This window comes from Scyliorhinus torazame, chromosome 6 (assembly GCF_047496885.1).
Source record: "Scyliorhinus torazame isolate Kashiwa2021f chromosome 6, sScyTor2.1, whole genome shotgun sequence".
NCBI classification, from domain to species: Eukaryota; Metazoa; Chordata; class Chondrichthyes; order Carcharhiniformes; family Scyliorhinidae; genus Scyliorhinus; species Scyliorhinus torazame.
Window position 1 is genome coordinate 218202450 of NC_092712.1, and position 23061 is coordinate 218225510.

The window sequence follows — 23061 nt, forward strand, 5'->3', positions numbered from 1 at the left end:
TGTGCCGAGCGCATTTAGCTATGTGTTTCCCGACACAGAAAGCACCAAGAACAACTCCGCTATTAAACGGAACTGTGCTTCGTTTTGGGGCCTTAGCAAGGAATGCCCTACCGAGGCCACAATTAGTCCTACTTCCTGCACTAATGAAGTCAGAGTAGGATCTGTAGACCACCCACCGTGGCCTCCGGACCCCTCCCACAACTCAGCTATAAGGAGGTCATTGAGCCCCCTGCACCCCACCACATAAGGGCAAGGCACCCCTGGTCCCCATCTCTGGCACACTGCCACCTGGCACCATGGCAAGGCATCAGTACCAGGGTGCCCAGGCACCAATCACCCAGGAGCTCTGATCGTCTAGGAGACCGCCCCAAGTGCCATTCCACTTGGTCCCCGTTTGTGGAGCCATGTGCTAAACAGGGCCCTTCCGTTGTCTCCTCAGCGAGGGTATTCGCTCCCGGGCACTGGTTAGATCCAGCGAGTGCATATTCAAGTGTGCCTAACTGCCCACTTACATATGCAAATTTAGGTCCCATCCGTTTTGGGTGATATCCAGGTCACAATGTCTCGCGAGATCCCGTTAGATCTCGCAAGGCATGATTAGCCAGGTAAATCTCACGAGAGTCCTCTCGTGAAATTTACTGGCCACATTGCGTCCCAAGTTTGCAAATTTGGAGATATTGGGCACGATTCTCTGCTCCTGCGCCGTTTCAGAGAATCGCCTGGGTCGCCAAATTTTCCCACGATGCCGGTCCGACGCCCTGGAAGCGGCCAGATCAGCATAATCGCGTTTTGCACGCCGCGGTCCAGTGAATCGCCCGAGACAGCCAAAATGGCGATTCACCGGTACCCCCGCGATTCTCAGTGCCGGATGGGCCGAGCGGCCTGCCCAAAATGACGGGTTCCCCCGTCGCCATCCACACCTGGTCGCTGCCGGCGGGAACAGCGTGGGAACGCTAGGGGGATGGGCTGCGGGGGGGGGGGGGGGGGATCCTGCACTGGGGGGGGCCTCATATGGTGTCTGGCCGGCGATCGGTGCCCACCGATCGTCGGGCCGGCCTCTCTGAAGGAGGACATCCTTTTTCCGCAGCCCCGCAAGATCCGCCGGACATATTTTGCCGGGGGGACGGCAACCACGCATGCACGGTTGGCGCTGGCCAAAACGCGCATGCGCGGGTGACGCCAGTTATGCGGCGCCGGCCGCGTCATGTATGCGGCGCCAAGGCATGGCGCGCGTAAATGACGCGGCGCCGCTCCTAGCCCATTTTCGGGCCCTGAATCGGTCGGGATAAGGGCCGTTTCGCGCCATCGTGAACACTCTGTCTCCATTTCAGAGAATCGCGCCCATTATCTTTCGCTCCCTCGTTTAAATCATTAATATATATTGTGAAAATCTCAGTCCCTGCAGTACCCCACTAGTTACTGCTTGCCATTTGGAAAAAGGCGTGTTAATTCCTACTATTTGTTTCCTCTCTGCCAACCTGTTTTCTATCCATCTCGATACACTAGTATTGCGAATCTCACGCGCTTAAATTTTACACGCTAATCTCTTACGTGGGACTTTGTTGAAAGCCTTCTGAACGTCCAATTAAACCACATCCACTCGCTCCCCCTCATCAACTGTACTAGTTACATCCTCAAAGATTTCTAGTAGATTTGTCAAGCATGTCTTCCCCCTCATAAATCCATGCTGCCACTGTTCTCTGGGCTCTGCTATAAAATCTTTGATGTGGAGATGCCGGCGTTGGACTGGGGTGAGCACAGTACGAAGTCTTACAACACCAGGTTAAAGTCCAACAGGTTTGTTTCGATGTCACTAGCTTTCGGAGCGCTGCTCCTTCCTCAGGTGAATGAAGAGGTCTGTTCCAGAAACACATATATAGACAAATTCAAAGATGCCAAACAATGCTTGGAATGCGAGCATTAGCAGGTGATTAAATCTTTACAGATCCAGAGATGGGGTAACCCCAGGTTAAAGAGGTGTGAATTGTCTCAAGCCAGGACAGTTGGTAGGATTTTGCAGGCCAGATGGTGGGGGATGAATGTAATGTGACATGAATCCCAGGTCCCGGTTGAGGCCGCACTCATGTGTGCGGAACTTGGCTATAAGTTTCTGCTCGGCGATTCTGCGTTGTCGCGGGTCCTGAAGGCCGCCTTGGAGAACGCTTACCCGGAGATCAGAGGCTGAATGCCCTTGACTGCTGAAGTGTTCCCCGACTGGAAGGGAACATTCCTGCCTGGTGATTGTTGCGCGATGTCCGTTCATTCGTTGTCGCAGCGTCTGCATGGTCTCGCCAATGTACCACGCTTCGGGACATCCTTTCCTGCAGCGTATGAGGTAGACAACGTTGGCCGAGTCGCACGAGTATGTACCGCGTACCTGGTGGGTGGTGTTCTCACGTGTAATAGTGGTATCCATGTCGATGATCTGGCACGTCTTGCAGAGATTGCCATGACAGGGTTGTGTGGTGTTGTGGTCACTGTTCTGAAGACTGGGTAGTTTGCTGCAAACAATGGTTCGTTTGAGGTTGCGCGGTTGTTTGAAGGCAAGTAGTGGGGGTGTGGGGATGACCATGGCAAGATGTTCATCGTCATCAATGACGTGTTGAAGGCTGTGAAGAAGATGACGTAGTTTCTCCGCTCCGGGGAAGTACTGGACGACGAAGGGTATTCTGTCGGTTGTGTCCCATGTTTGTCTTCTGAGGAGGTCGGTGCGGCTTTTCGCTGTGGCGCGTTGGAACTGTCGATCGATGAGTCGAGTGCCATATCCCGTTCGTACGAGGGCATCTTTCAACGTCTGTAGATGTCTGTTACGCTCCTCCTCATCTGAGCAGATCCTGTGTATACGGAGCGCTTGTCCATAGGGGATGGCTTCTTTAATGTGTTTAGGGTGGAAGCTGGAGAAGTGGAGCATCATGAGGTTATCCGTGGGTTTGCGGTAAAGCGAAGTGCTGAGGTGACCGTCCTTGATGGAGACGAGTGTGTCCAAGAATGCAACTGATTTTGGAGAGTAGTCCATGGTGAATCTGATGGTTGGATGGAACTTATTAATGTCATTGTGTAGTCGTTTCAGTGATTCTTCGCCGTAGGTCCAAAGGAAAAAAATGTCATCGATGTGTCTGGTGTATAACATCGGTTGAAGGTCCTGTGCGGTGAGTAGGTCCTGTTCAAACTTGTGCATGAAGATGTTGGCGTATTGGGGTGCGAATTTGGTCCCCATGGCTGTTCCGTGCGTCTGGATGAAGAACTTGTTGTCGAAGGTGAAGACGTTGTGATCCAGAATGAAGCGGATGAGTTGCAGAATTGCGTCTGGAGATTGGCAGTTGTCGGTGTTAAGTACTGAGGCTGTTGCAGCAATGCCGTCGTCATGGGGGATGCTGGTGTAGAGTGCCGAGACGTGCATTGTGACGAGGAATGTTCCTGGTTCAACTGGTCCATGGGTGCTGAGTTTCTGTAGGAAGTCCGTCGTGTCGCGACAGAAGCTGGGTGTACCTTGTACGATGGGTTTCAAGATGCCCTCGATGTAGCCAGAGAGGTTCTCACACAGGGACCCATTGCCTGAAACGATTGGGCGGCCTGGTGTGTTGGCCTTATGTATTTTTGGGAGGCAGTAGAGATCTCCAATGCGGGGAGTACGTGGGATGAGAGCACGTAGGGTGCTCTGAAGATCTGGATCCAAGGTCTTGATCAGTCTGTTAAGTTGGCGGATGTGTTCCTTGGTCGGATCTGCGGGTAACTGTCTGTAGTGTTCTTGGTTGTTCAGTTGTCGGTATACTTCTTTGCAGTAGTCCGTTCTGTTCAGTACGACAGTGGCCCCCCCTTTGTCTGCTGGTTTGATGACGATGCTGTGGTTGGTCTTGAGAGCGCGGATGGCATTGCGTTGTGCTTGGGTGACGTTCGGGGTTGTCTTGTGAATGCGACTGATGAATCTGGCATTGACGCGACTCCTGACGGCTTGAGCATACATGTCGAGTCTAAGGCAGCGGCCTTCCGGAGGGGTCCAATTCGACTCTTTCCTCTTCGGTTGCCGCACCGCAGATCTCTCGGTCTGCTGTTCCGGTTCATTGGTAGTCTGCTTGGGTTCGCTGTTGACCTCTTGGGGTCTGTGGAAGAATTCCCAGAGCCTCATTCGCCTGATGAATTCCTCCGTGTCTGCCGCGAGACTGATGGGGTCCATTTTGGTGGTGGTGCAGAAATTAAGCCCTCTGCTGAGGACTTCGATTTCGTCTGGTTGAAGGGTGTAGTCTGACAAGTTGACAATAGATTTCCCTGTATTGTTTTCTACTGTGACACCGGGGTGCTTGGTTGCTGCCGGTGGTGATGCCAAGTTTCTCAAGCTTTCTGTTCTTGGTATGCATATAGGTGGCATAGTATTGTTGTCTCATCTGTTTGGCGGTGTTCCGCAGCTGGTCTGCTGCGTCCTGAGCGCAAGTTGAGAATATGGCCTCTATCTTGGTTTCCAGGTTGCGTCGTCTGCTGTAGAGCTGGCGGACGAGGTGGTTGAGGAGTGTGAGAGAGGTGCGACGGCAGAGTCTCTCAGCGAAGTCTGTGTTGTAGGTCGACTTGAGTGGGTTTGTGATCTGTAGCCCTTTCGGGATCTTGTCTGCTTTCTTGCATCCTTGTAGAAACTTAATGTCAGTGTCTATATGCGCGATCTTCCTGGAGATCCTCTCCACTTTGAGCCGGCAGTTTGCGGTGTCGATGGTAGCCATGATGTGGAGATGCCGGCGTTGGACTGGGGTGAGCACAGTACGAAGTCTTACAACACCAGGTTAAAGTCCAACAGGTTTGTTTCGATGTCACTAGCTTTCGGAGCGCTGCTCCTTCCTCAGGTGAATGAAGAGGTCTGTTCCAGAAACACATATATAGACAAATTCAAAGATGCCAAACAATGCTTGGAATGCGAGCATTAGCAGGTGATTAAATCTTTACAGATCCAGAGATGGGGTAACCCCAGGTTAAAGAGGTGTGAATTGTCTCAAGCCAGGACAGTTGGTAGGATTTCACAGGCCAGATGGTGGGGGATGAATGTAATGTGACATGAATCCCAGGTCCCGGTTGAGGCTGCACTCATGTGTGCGGAACTTGGCTATAAGTTTCTGCTCGGCGATTCTGCGTTGTCGCGGGTCCTGAAGGCCGCCTTGGAGAACGCTTACCCGGAGATCAGAGGCTGAATGCCCTTGACTGCTGAAGTGTTCCCCGACTGGAAGGGAACATTCCTGCCTGGTGATTATTGCGCGATGTCCGTTCATTCGTTGTCGCAGCGTCTGCATGGTCTCGCCAATGTACCACGCTTCGGGACATCCTTTCCTGCAGCGTATGAGGTAGACAACGTTGGCCGAGTCGCACGAGTATGTACTGCATACCTGGTGGGTGGTGTTCTCACGTGTAATAGTGGTATCCATGTCGATGATCTGGCACGTCTTGCAGAGATTTAATCACCTGCTAATGCTCGCATTCCAAGCATTGTTTGGCATCTTTGAATTTGTCTATATATGTGTTTCTGGAACAGACCTCTTCATTCACCTGAGGAAGGAGCAGCGCTCCGAAAGCTAGTGACATCGAAACAAACCTGTTGGACTTTAACCTGGTGTTGTAAGACTTCATAAAATCTTTGATAATGGATTCTAGAACTTTCTCCGCTACCAACATCAGGCTTACTGGTCTATAATTCTTTTTTCTCTCTATCCCTTTTTAAATAGCTAACCTCCAATCTGTAGGAACTGTTCCAGAGTCTATAAATCTTGGAAGATGACCACAAATGTATCCACTATTTCTCGAGCCACTTCCTTAGGTACTCTGGGATGTAGACTATCAGGCCCTGAGGATTTATCAGCCTTCTATCCCATCAATTTCCCAACACCATTTCTCTACTAATATTGATCTCCTTCAGTTCCTTGCTCTCACTAAACCCTGTCTGCCCAATAGTTCTAGTATCTTCTTTGTGTCCTTGTTTATGAAGACATAACAAAGTCTGCAACAAAGCCCTGGAAAGATACATAAATAATAGGGTTGTCGTGGTGCGTGATTTTAACTTTCCCTATATTGACTGGGACACACTTACTGCTGGAGGCGTGGATGGAGCATAATTTGAAAGGAGTGTCCATGAGGGTTTCTTGAAACAATATAGAAATAGCCCAACTCGGGAAGGGGCCATATTCGACCTGGTGCTGGGAAATGGGCTGGCCAGGTGATCAAAGTTTCAGTAGGAGATCATTTAGGGAACAGTGATCATAATTCTGTAAGTTTTATGCTGCTTATGGAAAAGGACAAGAGTGGTCCTCAGGTGAAGGTGTTAGACTGGGGGAAGGCTAATTACAACAGTATTAGGCAGGATCTGGAGAGTGCTGTTTGAGGGAAAATCAACATCCGGCATGTGAAGGCTTTCAAATGTCAGTTGATTAGAATTCAGGACCAGCATGTACCTGTGAGGACGAAAGATACGGGTGGCAAGTATAGGGAACCCTGAATAACGAGGGATATTATGAATCTTGTCAAAAAGAAAAAGGAAGCATTCGTAAGGTTCTAAAAGGCTCAGTACAGAGGAAGCCCTTGAAGAATATAAAGCAAGTAGGAAGGATCTTAAGGTCGGAGTTAGGAAGGCTAAAAGGGGTCATGAAATGTCATTGACAAACAGGATTAAGGAAAATCCTAAGGCGTTTTATACATAGCAGGAGGGTAGCCAGAGAAAGGGTTGGTCCATTCAAGGATATTGGAGGGAATCTATGTATGCAACCAGAGGAAATGGGAGATATACTAAATGAATACTTTGCCTCAGTATTCACCGAAGAGAAGGTCTTGGTGAATGAGGAGTATAGGGTAGAGTGTGTAGATATTTTGAGTCATATTGACATTAATAAAGAGGAGGTGTTGGGCATCTTAAAAAGCATTAAAGTAGATAAGTCCCCAGGGCCTGATGGGATCTACCTGAGAATACTGCAGGAGGCAAGGGAGGAAATTGCTGGGGCCTTGACACTAATCTTTGTATCCTTCTCGGCTACAGGTGAAGTTCCAGAGGACTGTTCCATTGTTTAATAAGGGCAGCAGGGATAATCCAGGAAATTATAGGTCGGTGAGCTTTACGTCAGTGGTAGGGAAACTATTGGAAAAGATTTTTAGAGATAGGATATACTCACATTTGGAAACAGATGGACTTATTAGTGATGGGCAGCATGGTTTTGTGAAGGGGAGGTCATGCTTCACTAATTTGATCAAGTTTTTTGAGGAAGTGACAAAAATGATAGATGAGGGAAAGGCAGTAGATGGACTTCAGTCAGGCCTTTGACAAGATACCTCATGGTAGACTGGTACAAAGGTGAAATCACATGGGATCAGAGGAAAGCTGGCAAGTTGGATACAGAACTGGCTTGGGCACAGAAGACACAGGGTAGCAGTAGAAGGGTGCTTTTCTGAACGGAAGGCTGTGACTAGCGGCATTCCACAGGGATCAGTTCTGTGGCCTTTATTGTTCGTGGTGTATATAAATGATTTGGAAGAAAATGTAGCTGGTCGGATTAGTAAGTTCACAGACGGCACAAAAATTGGTGGAGTTGTAGAAAGTGAAGAGGATTGTCAGAGGATACAGCAGGATATAAACTGGTTGGAGCCTTGGGCGGAGAAATGGCAGATAGAGCTTAATCCGGACAAGTGTGAGGTAATGCACGTTGGAAGGACCAATGCATGTAGGAATTACACAATAAATGGTAGAACTCTTGCGAGTACTGACAGGCAGAGAGATCTGGGCGTACATGCCCAATGATCACTGAAAGTGGCAATGCATGTGGATAAGGTGGTCAAGAAGGCATACGGCATGCTGGCCTTCATCGGTCGGGGCATTGGACATAAAAATTGGCAAGTCATGGTGCAGCAGTACAGGACCTTAGTTAGGCCTCACTTGGAATATTGTGTACAGTTCTGGTCGCCACACTACCAGGAGGATGTGGATGCTTTGGAGAGGGTACAGAAGCGGTTTTCTAGGATGTTGCCTGGTATGGACGGCATTAGCTATGAGAACAGGTGAGATATATTCGGTCTGTTCTCACTGGAACGACGGAGGTTGAGAGGCGACCTGATAGAGGTCTACAAGATTATGAGTGGCATGGGCAGAGTGGATAGTCAGATGCTCTTTCCTCGGGTAGGAGAGTCAAGTACTAGAGGACATAGGTTTAAAGTGTGTGGGGAAAAGTTTAGAACAGATGTGCTAGGCAAGTTTTTTTACACAGAGGGTGGTAAATATATGGAACGCGCTGCCTGGGAAGGTGGTCGGTGCAGGTACAATCGCAGCATTTAAGGGGCATCAAGACAAATATATTAATAGGGCGGGAATGGAAGGATACGGACTCCGTAAGTGCAGACGGTTTTTGTTTGGGCAGGTACCATGGTTGGCGCAGGCTTGGAGGGCCAAAGGGCCTTTTCCTGTGCTGTATTGTTCTTTGTCCTTTGTTCTGTATTTAGTTACTCAGCCATTTCTTTGTTTCCCATTATGAATTCCCCTGTTTCTGACTGAAAGGGACCTACATTTGTCTTCACCAATCTTTTTCTCTTTACGTACCTATAGAAACTTTTACAGTCAGTTTTTATGTTCCCTGCAAGCTTACTCTCATACTCTATTTTTCCCTTCTTAATCGATCCCTTGGTTCTCCTTTACTGAATTCTAAACTGCTCCCAATCTTCAGACTGTTGTTTTTCTTGGCCAATTTGTATGCTTCTTCCTTGGATTGAGTACTATCTCTAATTTTCCTTGTAAGCCATGGTTTGGCCACCTTTCCTGTTTTACTTTTGTGTCAGACAGGAATTAACAATTGTTGCAGTTTCCCCATGCATTCCATGGATGTTTGTAGTTGCCTATCCACAGTCATGCCTTTGAGTAACGTTTCTCAATCGATAATAGCCAACTCGCCTCATATCATCGTAGTTTCCTTTATTAAGATTCAGGACGTAGTCTCAGAATCAACTGCGTCACTCTCCATCTTGATGAAAAATTATATCATGTTATGGTCGCTTATCCCCAAGGGGTCTCGCACAACTAGATCCAATGATTCCATACTCATTACACAGTAACCAGTCTAGGATGGCCTGTTCTCCAGCTGGTTCCTCAATGTATTGGTCCAGAAAAGCATCGCGTATGCACTTCAGGAATTCCTCCTCTATGGTATTGTGACAAATTGGATTTGCCCAATCTATAGGCAGATTAAAATGACCAATAAATACAGATGCTCCTTTATCACATTAGTCTCTAATTTCCCCTTTAATGCCATTCCCAACATTACGGCTACCGTTTGGGGATCTATACGCATCTCCCACTAAAACTTTTTGCCCCTTGGTGTTTCTCAGCTCGACCTGTACAGGTTCCACATCGTAGGAGCTAATATCCTTCCTCACAATTGCGTTAATTTCCTCTTGAACCAGCAATGCAACTTCACCGCCTTTTCCTTTTTGTCTGTTCTTCCCAAATACTGAATACCCCTAGATGTTCAGTTTGCATCCCTGGTCACCCTGCAGCCATGTCTCAGTAATCCCAATTAAGGGGGCAGCACGGTGGCACAGTGGGTAGCACTGCTGCCTCACGGCGCTGGGGTCCCAGGTTCGATCCTGGTCACTCTCCGTGTGAAGTTTGTACATTTTCCTTGTGTTTGTGTTGGGTTTTGCCCCCACAACCCAAAGATTTGCAGGGTAGATGGATTGGCCACACTAAATTGCCCCTTAATTGGAAAATAAATTGGGTATTCTAAATTTATAAAACCAATATAATCCCAATTAAATCAAACCTAATTACATCTATTTGCACGATTCGTTCATCTACTTTATTGTGAATGCTCCGCGCATTACGGCACAAAGCCTTTAGGCTTGTCTTTTTAACATTACTTGTCCCGCTCCCAATATTTTTCACTGTGGCCCTGCTTGAATCTGGTCCTTGGTTTCTCTGCCTATCACTTTTCTTATAACCCTTTCTTACTTTTGTTTTTGTCCTTGGTTCCCCCTCCTCTGACTCCTTGCATAGGTTCCCACCCGCCTGCCTTTTTAGTTTAAACCCTCCCCAGCCACACTAGCAAATACTACCCCAAGGGCATCAGTGCCGGTCCTGCCCACGTGTAACCTGACCAGTTTGTACTGGTCCCCCAGAACTGGTCAAATGCCCAGGAATCTGAAACCCTCCCCCTCACACCATCTCTTCAGCTGTTTCTACTCTGACTTGCATGAGGTACTGATAGTAATCCTGAGATCACTACATTTGAGGTCTGATTTCTCAACATTCTTCCAAACTCCCTATATTCTATGTTTAGGCCCTCATCCCTTTTTTTTTTAAAGCTATGTCATTTGTACCAATGTGTACCATGACCACTGGCTGTTCACTCTCCCCTCCAGAATATCCTGTAACCGCTCTGAGACATCCTTGACCTTAGCACCAGGAAGGCAACAACCTGGAGTTTTGTTTGGGGCCACAAAAACGCCTATCTATTTGTCTTATAATTGAAGGTGAGTTGCGACCTTTAACCTCTGGAGGCCACGTGACGTAGGTACACCCAGAGTGCTGTTAGGGAGGGAGTTCCAGGATTTTGACCCAGCAACAGTAAAGGAATTCCAACTCAGGATGATGAGTGGCTTGGAGGGAAAGTTGGATGTGGTGATGTTCCGATGTGTCTGCTTCCCTTGTCCTTCCAGATGGTCACAGTCGTGGACTTGGAAAGTGCTGCCGAAGGAACCTTGGTGAGTTCCTGCAGAGCATCTTGTAGATTGTACACACTGCTGCCAATGTGCATGGGTGGTAGACAAGTGAATGTTTGTGGAAGGGATGCCAATCAAGCGGGCTACTTTAACCTGGATTGTGTCTAGTTTTTTGAGTGTTCTTGGAGCTGCACTCATCTCGGCCAGTGGTGAGTATCCCATCATATCCTGACTGTGTCTTGTAGATGGTGGACAGGGTTTGGGGAATCAGGAGGTGAGTTACTCGCCATAGAATTCCTAGCCTCAGACCTGCACTTGTAGCCTCTATATGGCTAGTCCAGTTCAGCTTCTGATCAATGGTAACCCCAGGATATTGATAGAGGGGGATACAGTAATAGTAATGCCATTGAATGTCAAGGTGTGATTGTTAGATTCTCTCTTGTTGGAGATGGTGATTGCCTGGACATGTGTGGTGTAAATGCTACTTGCCACTTGCCAGCCCAAGCCTGGACATTTTCCAAGTCTTGCAACATTTGGGCATATGCTGCATCGGTATCTGAGGACTGGGGGGATACGGTGACACAGTGGTTTGCATTGCTGCCTCATAGTGTCAGATTCAATTCCCACCTCGGGTGACTGTGTGGAGTTTGCACATTCTCCCTTTGTCTGCGTGGGTTTCCTTCCGGTGCTCCAGTTTCCTCCCACAGGCCAAGATGTGCAGGTTAGGTGAATTGGCCATGCTAAATTGACTCTCAGCTTCCAAAAGGTTAGGTGGGGTTACGGTGGGGACGTGGGCGTGGGCCTAGGTAGGGTGTCCTTTTGGAGAGTCGGTGCAGACTCGATCGGCCGAATGACTTCCTTCTGCACTGTAGTGATTCCATGACTCGTGAATAATGCTGAACATTGTACAATGAGCAGTCAACTTCCTCACTTCTGGCCTTATGATAGATGGAAGGTCATTGATGAAGCAGCTGAAGGTGCTTGGCCATGGGACACTACCCTGAGGAACTCCTGCAGTGATGTCCTGGAGCTGAGATGATTGACCTCCAATCACAATCATCTTCCTTTGTGCTAGGTATGACTCCAACCAGTGAAGAGTTTTCCCCCTGATTCCCATTGACTCCAATTTTGTTAGGGCTCCCTGATGTCACACTCGGTCAAATGTTGCATTGATGTGAAACACCGTCGCTCCTGCCTCACCTCTGGAGTTCAGCTCTTTTGCCCATGTTTGAGCCAAGGCTGCACTGAGGTCAAGAGCTGAGTGAACCCAAACTGAGTATCAGGAAGCAGGTAATTGCATTTTCTCATTCATCAAGCTGATGTAATATATTTCAAACAAAGTATAGATCAATTCATTCAAAGTTTTTGAGAATTACAATATTTAAACCTATTATTTCAGTTTAGTAATTAAACTGAGGTATTCTGTACACAAATTGACCAAATAAAGCATTTGAACAATCATTAAAGTAGAAAAATAGCAAGGCATTAAACTGTTCGTGCTTGAAATCATAACTGTCACTTTTCAGAGTTGGGTATGGGGAGGTGGTGGCGCTTGATTAGTAATCCAAAGACCCAGGGTAATGCTCTGGAAATTAAAAATTCATAAAACATCTGGAATTAAAAGTCTAATGATGACCATGAAACCATTTTCAATTGTCATAGAAAAATAGAATCATCACAGTGCAGAAGGAGGCCATTCAGCCCATCGAGTCTCCACCGACCGTCCGAAAGAGCACCCTACCTATGCCCACTCCCCGACAGTTTCACTGTAACACCGTAACCCTACCTAGCGTGTTGTAAAAACCCAACTGATTCACTCATGTCCTTTAGGGAAGGAAACCTGCCAACCTTACCTGCTCTGGCTTCTATGAAGCAATGGAGTTTATTCTATTTTTTTAATAAACATTTTATTGAGGTATTTTTTGGTATCACAACAACACAATAAACAATGTACATGAAACTGTAAACATAGTGCAAAAGCCTTCTCCCTCCCTTACATGTCCCACCTTTATTAACCTCCTAAGCTAAACTAACTGACGATGACTTCTGCTGACGATTAATTTTCCGCAAAGAAGTTGACGAACGGTTGCCACCTCCAGGCGAACCTTAACAGTGACCTTCTCAAGGCGAACTTGATTTTCTCCAAACAGAGAAAGCTAGCCATGTCCGATAACCGGGTCTCAGACTTCGGGGGCTTAGAGTCCCTCCAAGCTAATAGTATCCGTCTCCGGGCTACCAGGGAAGCAAAGGCTAGAACGTCTGCCTCTTTCTCCTCCTGGATTCCCGGGTCTTCCGACACCCCGAAAATCGCCACCTCTGGACTCAGCGCCACCCTTGTTTTTAACACCATGGACATGACGTCCGCAAACCACTGCCAAAATTCCCTAAGCTTCAGACATGCCCAGAACATGTGAACATGGTTCGCTGGTCCTCCCACACATTTTGCACACCTGTCTTCCACCCCAAAGATTCTGCTCATCCGGACCACTGTCATGTGAGCCCAGTGAACGACCTTAAATTGTATCAGGCTGAGCCTGGCACATGTTGCGGACGCGTTGACTCAACGCGTTCGCCTGTAGACCATCCTCTATCTCCTCCCAGCTGCTCCTCTCACTTGCGCTTGAGCTCCTCGGTCTGCGTCTCCTCTGACCCCATAAGTTCCTTGTAAACGTCCGAGACGCTCCCTTCTCCTACCCACCCTCCGGAAACGACCCTGTCCTGAATCTCCCTTAGCGGTAGAAGTGGGAAGGTTGACACCTGTTTACGTAGGAAGTCCCGCACCTGCAGATACCTGAATTAGTTTCCCCTTGCCAACCCAAACTTCTCCTCCAGCGCCCTCATTTTCGGAAAGCTCCCCTTTATAAACATATCCCCCATTCTCTCAATCCCTGCTCTCTGCCATATCCGGAACCCCCCCATCCATACTTTCCGGGGCAAACCGGTGATTATTACAGATTGGGGACCAGACCGATGCTCCCTCTGCTCTCACATGTCTCCTCCATTGCCCCCAGGCTCTAAGGGCTGCCACCACCACGGGGCTGGTGGAGTACCGTGCTGGCGGGAGCGGCAGAGGCGCAGTTGCCAATACCCCCAAACTGGTGCCCTTGCATGAAGCCACCTCCATACGCTCCCATGCCGGCCCCTCCCCCACCACCCACTTCTTGATCATGGCTATATTCGCCGCCCAGTAATAGTTACTAAAGTTTGGCAGCGCCAGCCCGTCCTTTTTCCGACTCCGCTCAAGCATTACCTTCCTTACCCGCGGGGTCTTACCCGCCCAAACAAAGCCAGAGATCACTTTGTTGACCCGTTTAAAAAAGGACTGCGGAATAAAGATGGGGAGACATTGAAACACGAACAGGAATCTCGGGAGGTCTTCACCGTTTGCACCCTCACAGCTAATGACAACGGGAGCGTGTCCCATCTCCGAAAATCGTCCTTCATTTGTTCTACTAGCTGGGCCAGATTTAATGCAGTTTATTCTTAAATACCGTCTGAATCAAAGGATCTTCGCAGTGCAGAAGGAGGCCATTCGGCCCGTCGAGTCTGCACCAACTCTTGGAAAGAGCACTTTAGCTAGTCCCATGCCCCCGTCACAGCCCAGTAACCCCACCTAACCTTTTTGACAATTTAGCATGGTCAATCTACCTAACCTGCGCATCTTTGGACTTTGGGAGGAAACCGGAGAACCCGGAGGAAACCCAAGCAGACACGGGAGAAAGTTCAAACTCCACACAGTCAGTTACTCAAGGACGGAATTTAACCTGGGTTTCTGGCACTGTGAGGCAGCAGTGCTAACCACTGTGGCACCGTGCCGCCCACCCGAAATGGCCCATTCAGTTGTATCAAAAATCAATAAAAAGAAAAAAAACCAGACGAACCATCCAGCATCGACTGAGGCACTGCAAACAACAATGACAAACCTAGCCCTGTCAACCCTGCAAATTCCTCCTTACTAACTTCTGGGTGATGTAATGATATGTATATAGTCAGGTTAGTGAAGGGCTAATAATTACATCTCTGTGTAAGTCAAACACTAGAGGGTGTTTCCTTCAGGAAAGGAGAAGTATGGTGAAAGCACAAGAACAAGCTTAGAGTAGATAGAGATAACACGAGGTTAGATCATAGTGTAGTTCGTGACTAGATATAATATTGAGTACTGTAAGACTGATTCAATATCATTTAATTATTATCTGTAGCTCAGTAGAGTGTTCAAACTTAATTTAATTAGTAGTGTAATAATAAATTAGTTTTGTTTCAACCTTATGATTGGTATATTCTTTGTCAACATTACATTGGGTCATTTGGAAGGATGGACAAAGAATACAACATATCACCAATCATGGTAATATAACAAGTGCTTGTGTGAAAATTGGGAACGATCTCACAGACTTATAGAGCATCAGCCTTACATCATCATAATCACGGAATCATACCTGACAAATAATGTCCCACCATCACCATTCCTTTCCCACTGGCAGGACAGACCCAGCAGAGGTGGCAGCACAGTTGTATATAGTCAGGAGGGAGTTGTCCTGGGAGTCCTCAGCATCGATTCTGGATCTCATGAAGTCTCATGGTACCAAGTCAAACATGGGCAAGGAAACTGCCTGCTGATTTCCACGTACCGTCCCCTCTTAGCTGAAAGAAGAAAAATTACTTGACCTCATCCTCACTAACCTGCCTGCCATAGGTGCACCTGTCCCTGACAGTATTGGTGGGAGTGACCACCACACAGTCATTGTGGAGATAAAGTCTTGTCTTCACATTGAGAATACCCTCATTGTGTTGTGTGGCACAACCACTGTGTTAAATGGGATAGAATTTGAACAGATCTAGCAACTGAAGACTGGACATCCAAGAGACCATAAGACAAGAGCAGAAGTAGGCTGGAGCAGAAGTTGGCCATTCGGCCCATCGGGTCTGTTCCGCCATACAATGAGATCATATCAGATATGATAATCCTCAACTCCGCTTTCCCGCCTTAATCCCATAACCCTTGATTGTTTACTGATTAAAAATCTGTCTATTTCAACATTGAACATACTTAATAAACCAGTCTCTATGGCTCTCGCGGAAAAGAATTCCGCAGATTCACTATGCTCTAAGAGAAGAAATTCCTCCTCATCTCTCTCTTAAAGTCAGATTCCTTGCTCTGAGATTATGGCCTCTGGCCCTAGACTCTCCCACAAGAGTAAATATCCTCTCAGCAGCTACCCTGTCAAGCCCCCTGAGAATCCTTTCTGTCTCGATATGGTTATTTCCAACTGGACAGGGGTACAGGTGCCCGTTGTGTCCGCTTTTGTTTGCTTTGGCAATTGAGCTTCTGGCCATTGCATTGACATCATCTAAGGGGAGTTAGAGCCTGAGAGGAGGGAGCTTAGAGTGTCCTTATATGTGGACAATTTGCTACTATATATCTCGGACCGACTCTCCAATGTGGGGGAGATAATGGAGTTGCTGATGAAATTTGGCTCCTTTTCGGGGTACAAGCTGAATCTGGGCAAGAGCAAATATTTTCCAGTGAACCCATGGGAGAGGGAGGGTTTGAGGAGGTTTAGGGGCATGTTTCTAGAGGGTAGCTTCTCCGCCTCGGCGAGTTGTTCGAGAAGTTCCAGCTCCCGAGAGTGAATTAATTTAGGTACTTTCAGGTGCGCACTCTTTTACGCAAGGAGCTTCCTCATTTTCCCCTGGTACTGTCACTTTCATTTATGGATAGGGTCATGCCCGTGGCGAGTTAGAGGAGGGTAAGATTTTGGATGTCTATGGGCAGGTGTTAGGCGTAAGCGATGTTTTAGTGGTCGGTGAATCACAAGCACATGTTTTGGTCTTGCCCCAAGCTTGTTAATTTCTGGGTATCTTTTTTGATATAATGTCAGTAATTTTGGGTGTTCAGCTGGAGCCGTGTCCATTGGTTGCCATTTTTGGAGTTTTGGACTCGCCAGTGCTGCAGGCGGGGATGAGGACCGATTTCCTTGCCTTTGCCTCACTAATAGTCCGGAGACGAGTTCTGCTTGGGCGGAAGTCCCCGGTGCCACTAAGGCCTCAGCTTTGTTGAGGGACCGGATGGAATTTTTGCACCTTGAAAAGATCAGGTACACCATGATGGAGTCGGTGAAAGGGTTTACTAGAGTTGGAAGCCCTTCATCTCCTTTTTAAAGAAACATATTACCACCAGCAAATTTCGGGCGGGGGGGGGGGGGGGGGGGTTGTCTTTTTAATTTTATTAATGTTTGTTTTCAATATGGAGGGTGATGGGGAGGGACAATGGGATTGTGGGGGTGTACTTTTGGTACAGTACGGAGTTGAGATTTGCTGTATTTTTTTGTTATAATGAAAACCTGTTTGAATAAAAATATATTTTTTAAAAAGCAATGCCTGGTGCTGTCTCTGGGGTTTGTGACCCTGGAACACCACAGCAATGGATGGGTGGAGGGGGGAGGGTTGCAGGGAGGGCATCTACAGATGGATCTTCCAGATTAAGTGTCCTGGACGGGATCAAATCTCCAGCCTCAGAGTGTTCTTGGTCATCCATCGTCTTTCTCAGGAGATCCATTTTCCGGCCTTAGAGTGCTCTGAAACATCTATCTCCATTTTCAGGAGGCCCACCTTTCTTCTTCAATAGTGGGTCAATGATGTTGGGCACTTTTTGAACCTGGTGCCCGTACAGGATGGCGGACTACACACATCAGGCCTGCCCCGCCATACAATACAGTAGAAAACCCACGGGTGCATAATTAATGAGGTCGGCGGCAGAAGATTTGTATGTTTTCTCACCAACCTATGCAGGCGGAAACACTCCACATTCTCGCCCCGCCGTGGGACTTAGTCCCAAAATGGGAGAATTCTGGCTGAGAAGTGAATCCAAAATTGAAAGTTGAAAAGACGTACGAATCGGTCTTTGGCTTGTCCTTGAAGGGTGGTTGGTAAAACGTTCCATGCCTGGATTTGTTACAGCTAACTTTGGGTATTGGGTAGTTGGTTTCGAGGTTCTCGGATTTGCAGGTTAGCTGAAAGGAGGTGCCCTGCTTCATTTTCAACTATGGCTTTGCTGACTCAACTTGCCTTCAGAAATCAGAGAGAGAGAGAGAGTGCGAGACCTTTTATCTGCCAACCACAGGGGTGCCCAGTCAATATTCTCCAGCTGTGATCCACACCACACTGACTAGCACAGTAGAACCAGAACACCAGACTAGCACATAGATACTAGAGTTGTCGTTGGTTTTAACCCCTTTCCTTATGTATTCACGGAAGGGGGGAAAACCACAGAATTCTCTGGGATGTGACTCGTGGGAGAAAGTTTCCTGCTGAGAGGATAACCAGTTTCCATTATTTCCACAGGAGATTACATTTTGTTTTTGCATTGCTTCATCCTTTGTGACTCAGAGTGCAACATTCCATTGTCTCTTTCAGCACTGAGTATAATCCATGTAGAGATCCTGGAAAGTGGTTACTTTGCCTTCTCAGCCAGCTTGTGACTTGTATGACCTTTTTAAAAAAAACAGGTCTTAATTAAAAGCTCACTATGTCCCCACGTAGTTCATAATCCATAGTTGTGACAACATATGATCAGCACCTGGACAAAGTAAGAAAATATAAATTCAATTTCTGGAAAAGTAAAATGATTTTTAAAAAGGGAATCAACAAATTGTTTAGTTTTTAAAATTCTGTTTTATAAAAAGTACTAGAAAAAGCATTGAGTGTCCGCCACTGCCTCCAAATAAAATTGTCTTGTGTACATAACAGGTCTACTTCTGAGCAACTGTGCTTCTTCCAAGATCCTTGAATCATCACTATTAATGCTCTGGCATATGATAATGAGGTTTTGAACAAGATTTGGATTTTGATGAAATAGAACAATGGTTATGGTGATTGCTATCCGCAGTGCCTTTATAGCAAATTCACTATCCATAACATCTTGGTTCACCCTACTGCCATAATATTATTGATATGGTTGCGCTTCAGTGACATCTGGAAAAATATACATTTTGTGCATTATGTGCATCTTGAGCTAACATTTCTATACTAATCATGCAAAACAATCCAGTTTTGTCAATGGCATCAGTGATTGTGTAATGACAACTAATGTGTGTCATGTGCAATGGTAATTTAAAATTTAAATGATTAATATAAAAACTAAGGTACAATCTGACAACCTAACGTAAAAGTTGGTGAATTTTAATAGTTTTTCAAATATTCATTTTGATAGATTATATGAAACGCTTTGCAGATATCTAACACATGTGAGCTTCAATGAAACATATAATTGTATACAATAAATTGATTGACAGAATTAATTTTAGCCCAAGTGGCGAATATGAAGATGATGCTATTGTTTATGGCATCCATAAACCAAAGAGGGAAGAATTTCATCCTGGTTCCCAGTTCGTGAATAATTTCTGCTGGAAAATGTTAAAAGGCATTCAGGTAAAAATGGTAGGTTCTTAACTCAGGCAATCTGTCTTCCATTTGCTCACTACCCCAGTAGACCGTTGATTCGGAGACTGGTGCTCATTGCCGTTACCCAGAATTCCACACCCTTGTACAAATGATGTTCAGCTTACAAAACTATATCAATGCTGTGGCATATGATGACAGTAAATAGAGTTCATACACCATCCGACTAGTTTTTGGAAGTTCCTTTAATTTCTATTAGATAGGTCACACAGAGATTCTTCTGAATGACTGCCTTTCTCGGCTATGCTGTTTCATATCAAAATTATTACTTGTGACAGAAATGCACAACATTTATATTACTTTATACATCTCTGAAAAATGTGAAAAATACATTTCTTCAAACATTAGCCTAAACATTGGGAAGCTGAATAAAATCTTGTATGCAATGGTGATTATATAATGCAGTATAATAATTGTTGATGTATTAGGTTTATGCATCATTGCTGTTTTTTTCTCAATACAAATTTATCTTTTTGCACTTCATCATAAATTTCCTAAATGAAAGCTATTGTTATACTGTTGAATGTATTCTAGAGTGTATTAGCATGAACAGGGTTACGAATACATACCTTGTTTGAAATTACTTATTTTGTAGGCAATTCATTGAAAAATTGGAAATTGTATATTAGTGATTGTGTAATAGTGATCTTGTAACAAAAATCTAATCAAAATATTCATTGAATTAAATATTTGTGTAAAGAACCAACTGAGACCTGGTTTGTTTATATTGCTGGAGAGTATAGCGTCACTGAACTGCACTGTTACATTTTGTGTGTATATTACTGTGCTGTTCTATTTGTTCCCTCAAATCTGTTTACTTTTCTACCATCTGGTATGTGTTGTAGGCATTCTTAATTTGTTTCTGCAGAATCAGCTAATTTATTATGTTAATAGGGAAAATGCTGCAACGGATTTTAGTGGCAATTTTCTTTTGAAGAGATCTTGCACTTGATAGTTCATTCATTTGACACATCAACACTGAATAGGTTTTAAAATATAGGGGGTGATTTTCAGCCTATGATCACCGTTAGAGAGAACAGCGAAGCAGGCAGAAAATCCAGAGAGACCCTGGAAACAACATTCTCTCCGGAAAGAACATGTTTCTCCATTCTCCTCGCTTGCGACGTCACAAGGATCACACTCACAAAGGGCGGAACCTCATTTTCACGGATTTTAATATATTTATATATTATTAATGGCTCTCCCTGCTTCATGATCTCTCCTCAGTAAATATTCATACTTTGCCGGCGTGATATTTACAACAGGTTTGGCAAAACAAGAAACAGTCGAGGGAGACCCTCCGGGGGCGCAATGGTAAGTATAGCCCCCATGGGGAGAGGGATGGGTACTGCCCCTTGCATAGGTTGGTACTGCTAACCTGCCAGTGGCAACTTGTGCCAGGGGCAGTGCCAGGACCGGCCCTCTTGGGAACCCCATGGGGGTCTGGGGTATGGGGGGGTAGAGCAGGCTGTGAGGGGGGATCTTGCAGACATGGGGCGGGGCGGGGGCAAAAGAGGGCTCTGGGGAGGAAGTTCAGCGATACTTTTGTGGTGGTGGATGGGGCCACCGATGATTTTCCAGGGGGTGGAGGGGCATGATGAATGTCTGAAAGGGGGGAATCCCTTGATAATTGACCGGAGATGGAGGGGAGCCGCCGATTCCTCCAAGGTGAGGGCCGGGAGCCTTGGGTTTAATTCGCTGATCGGGGTGCCCTTTAAACATGGGGCCCAATCTCTGTGAAGTCGGGTGCTGGCTCTATCAGGCCCTGCCCCACCAGAATGATGGCATAAACCCCACCCACTCATTTTCTTTTCTTTAAAGAGGCTCAAGATCTGGAGGGAAAACTGGTCTGTGCAATTGGAGACTTACACACCAGTTTTAAGTCTGAGCCTGACACTTTGCCAAATTCTGGTAAGATGCCGCGATTGATGTGGAAATGGAGTTTCAGAAAACTTTGGCTGACTCTTCATATTCTGTTACATGAAGAATTAATTGCATCCTTGGAGTTTATATACAGTCTATTAAACTATCGGCAGAATGCTCTGGTGCTTGCAACAGCATGTTGGATGGCAGGCATGGTGGAAGAATATGGCGGAAGGCCCAGAAATTGGTTTCATGCCGGCATGATTTACAGCAGGAGCTTGTTTTTGCCTGCATTGGTGGGTCAGAAAACCCACCATAGGTCGGTATGAACCTCATTGCCATCCTGTTAGTGGGATGCAGATGAAGACCCGACCCACCCATGCCAGCTACACCCCAATGCCGATGGGAAAACATGCTGACGTAAAACACGTTCGGAACAACGTGGTGTGGAGATGTCAGGACTCATATGACCAATGCCTGAGGCTGACTCAAGAGTTCAGGGTGGAGACTGCAAACCTGGACCACCAAAGCAGTAGGTCGGAGGAACATCTACAGGTGGACATTCGAGAATGTGGAGAGGGTTCACTTTCAAGCCTCAAAATGTTCCTTGAGATCCACCTTTGTTCTGAGGAGACTCATCTTCTGGTCACTTGAGTGCCCCCAGGGATCTATCTTCATTTTCAGGTGTTCCACCTTCTTTCTTCAATAATGGGCGGGATTTCTTTGCAACCCACCACATGTTTCACAGAGGCAGCCTATCATTGGCCAGCAGTGGGATCTTGTCCAGCCGTTGTCAACAGGGTTTCCTGTTGAATGCACCCTCACCGCAGGGAAATCCACAGTGGGGGTGCACCCTCAACGGGACCAGAAGATTCCGCCGGTGTGAACGGCCCCAAAATCCCATCCAGTGGGTTAGTGATGTTGGATGCCTTTTCAATATAGCACCCGGACACGAAGGCAGACTATGTGTCGTCCAGGCCTGCCCTACCACAGAATATGACCCTGGTGCATAATTGATGAGGTCAGGGCCAGAAGATTTGACGCGTTATCCCACCGGCAACTGCAGTGGGAAACAGTCCATGTACCCGCCCCCTGCTATGGCATTTAGATTTAGAATGGGAGAATTCCGCGTATTTAATACAGTACACTAAATGCTTGTAAAGTTGTTTCATAGTGCAACAGTTTATGCGTATCTGCAGTAACATTATCAACATCATAAATTATCAAGGTTACTCACAGGTCTAATAAGCAATGTATCAAATTCCAAACGTTCCTTTTTCTGCTAATTTTAGGCAGATAAAGACGAGCAGAAAAGAAAATATACCCACCAATAAGTAAAAAAGGTGATATGTCAAATATGTAGGAAAGAAAATTGTGCAAATAGAGCTCCAGAATGTAAATTGTTTCCGCATCATTGAGTGATTCGATAGTGATTTGGCTGCTTTTGGATAACTACATTCTTTTTTAGCTTAGCAATTAATTTTTATGAAGGAATTAACCATTTAACAGTCTAATACAAAAGACACGGTTTCTCCACCTCGTTGCGCTTGGCTCCAATTCCATTGCACCGGGAGCATGGCGAGAGAGGTCCAAAGCGGGCTTTGTGCTGGGTGCCCTCGCTGAGCATGATCAAGGTAATATTTAAATGATCCATTAGGCTCATCTAAATAACCGTGTCTGGTTTAAGGCCGCTGGCTTCCGGCAGTCACCGCCGCACCAGCGAGGTGCCGATTAGTACTGTTCTCCAAAGCAGAGACCAGGCCACAGTTGGGGTCTCTGAGGCCATTGGAGCACCCCGAGTGGTTGGGGGCAGGGCAGGGGAGTTCCCTGCCACTGCCCTGGCACCCAAGCACACTGGCAGTGCCAACCTGGATGAGCCAGTTGCCAGGTTAGCAGTGTCGAGGGCAGTTCCAGGGTTCCAGAGAGCAAGGTTGGTGCTGCCAAGGGGCGGGGCCTCAGGTGGCCATGCCCATGATGGGGGTGTATGAAAGGTGGGAGTGGGTGACGTGGGTATATGAAGGACATCAGGAAGGTTGGAGGGGTGAAGGGGGGACTGAAAGGTGAGGGGCCCTCAGCCAC

General features: G+C 46.7%; 2 protein-coding genes across 11 annotated transcripts in view; both read left to right on the forward strand.

The window, feature by feature from the left end:
- Positions 1-23061, forward strand: part of skap2 (src kinase associated phosphoprotein 2) — a 1200731-nt gene that overhangs the window by 197211 nt on the left and 980459 nt on the right. The window lies entirely within an intron of this gene.
- Positions 1-23061, forward strand: part of LOC140425295 (src kinase-associated phosphoprotein 2-like) — a 173081-nt gene that overhangs the window by 141701 nt on the left and 8319 nt on the right. For 2 of the 4 annotated variants that reach the window (XM_072509429.1, XM_072509430.1), the window contains exon 3: positions 18954-19089. In XM_072509429.1, the coding sequence (XP_072365530.1) occupies positions 18954-19089 (136 nt within the window). Of the gene's footprint in view, positions 1-10659; positions 10705-18953; positions 19090-23061 lie in introns of all 4 variants that reach the window. The other 2 variants (XM_072509427.1, XM_072509426.1) reach the window with 1 other exon arrangement.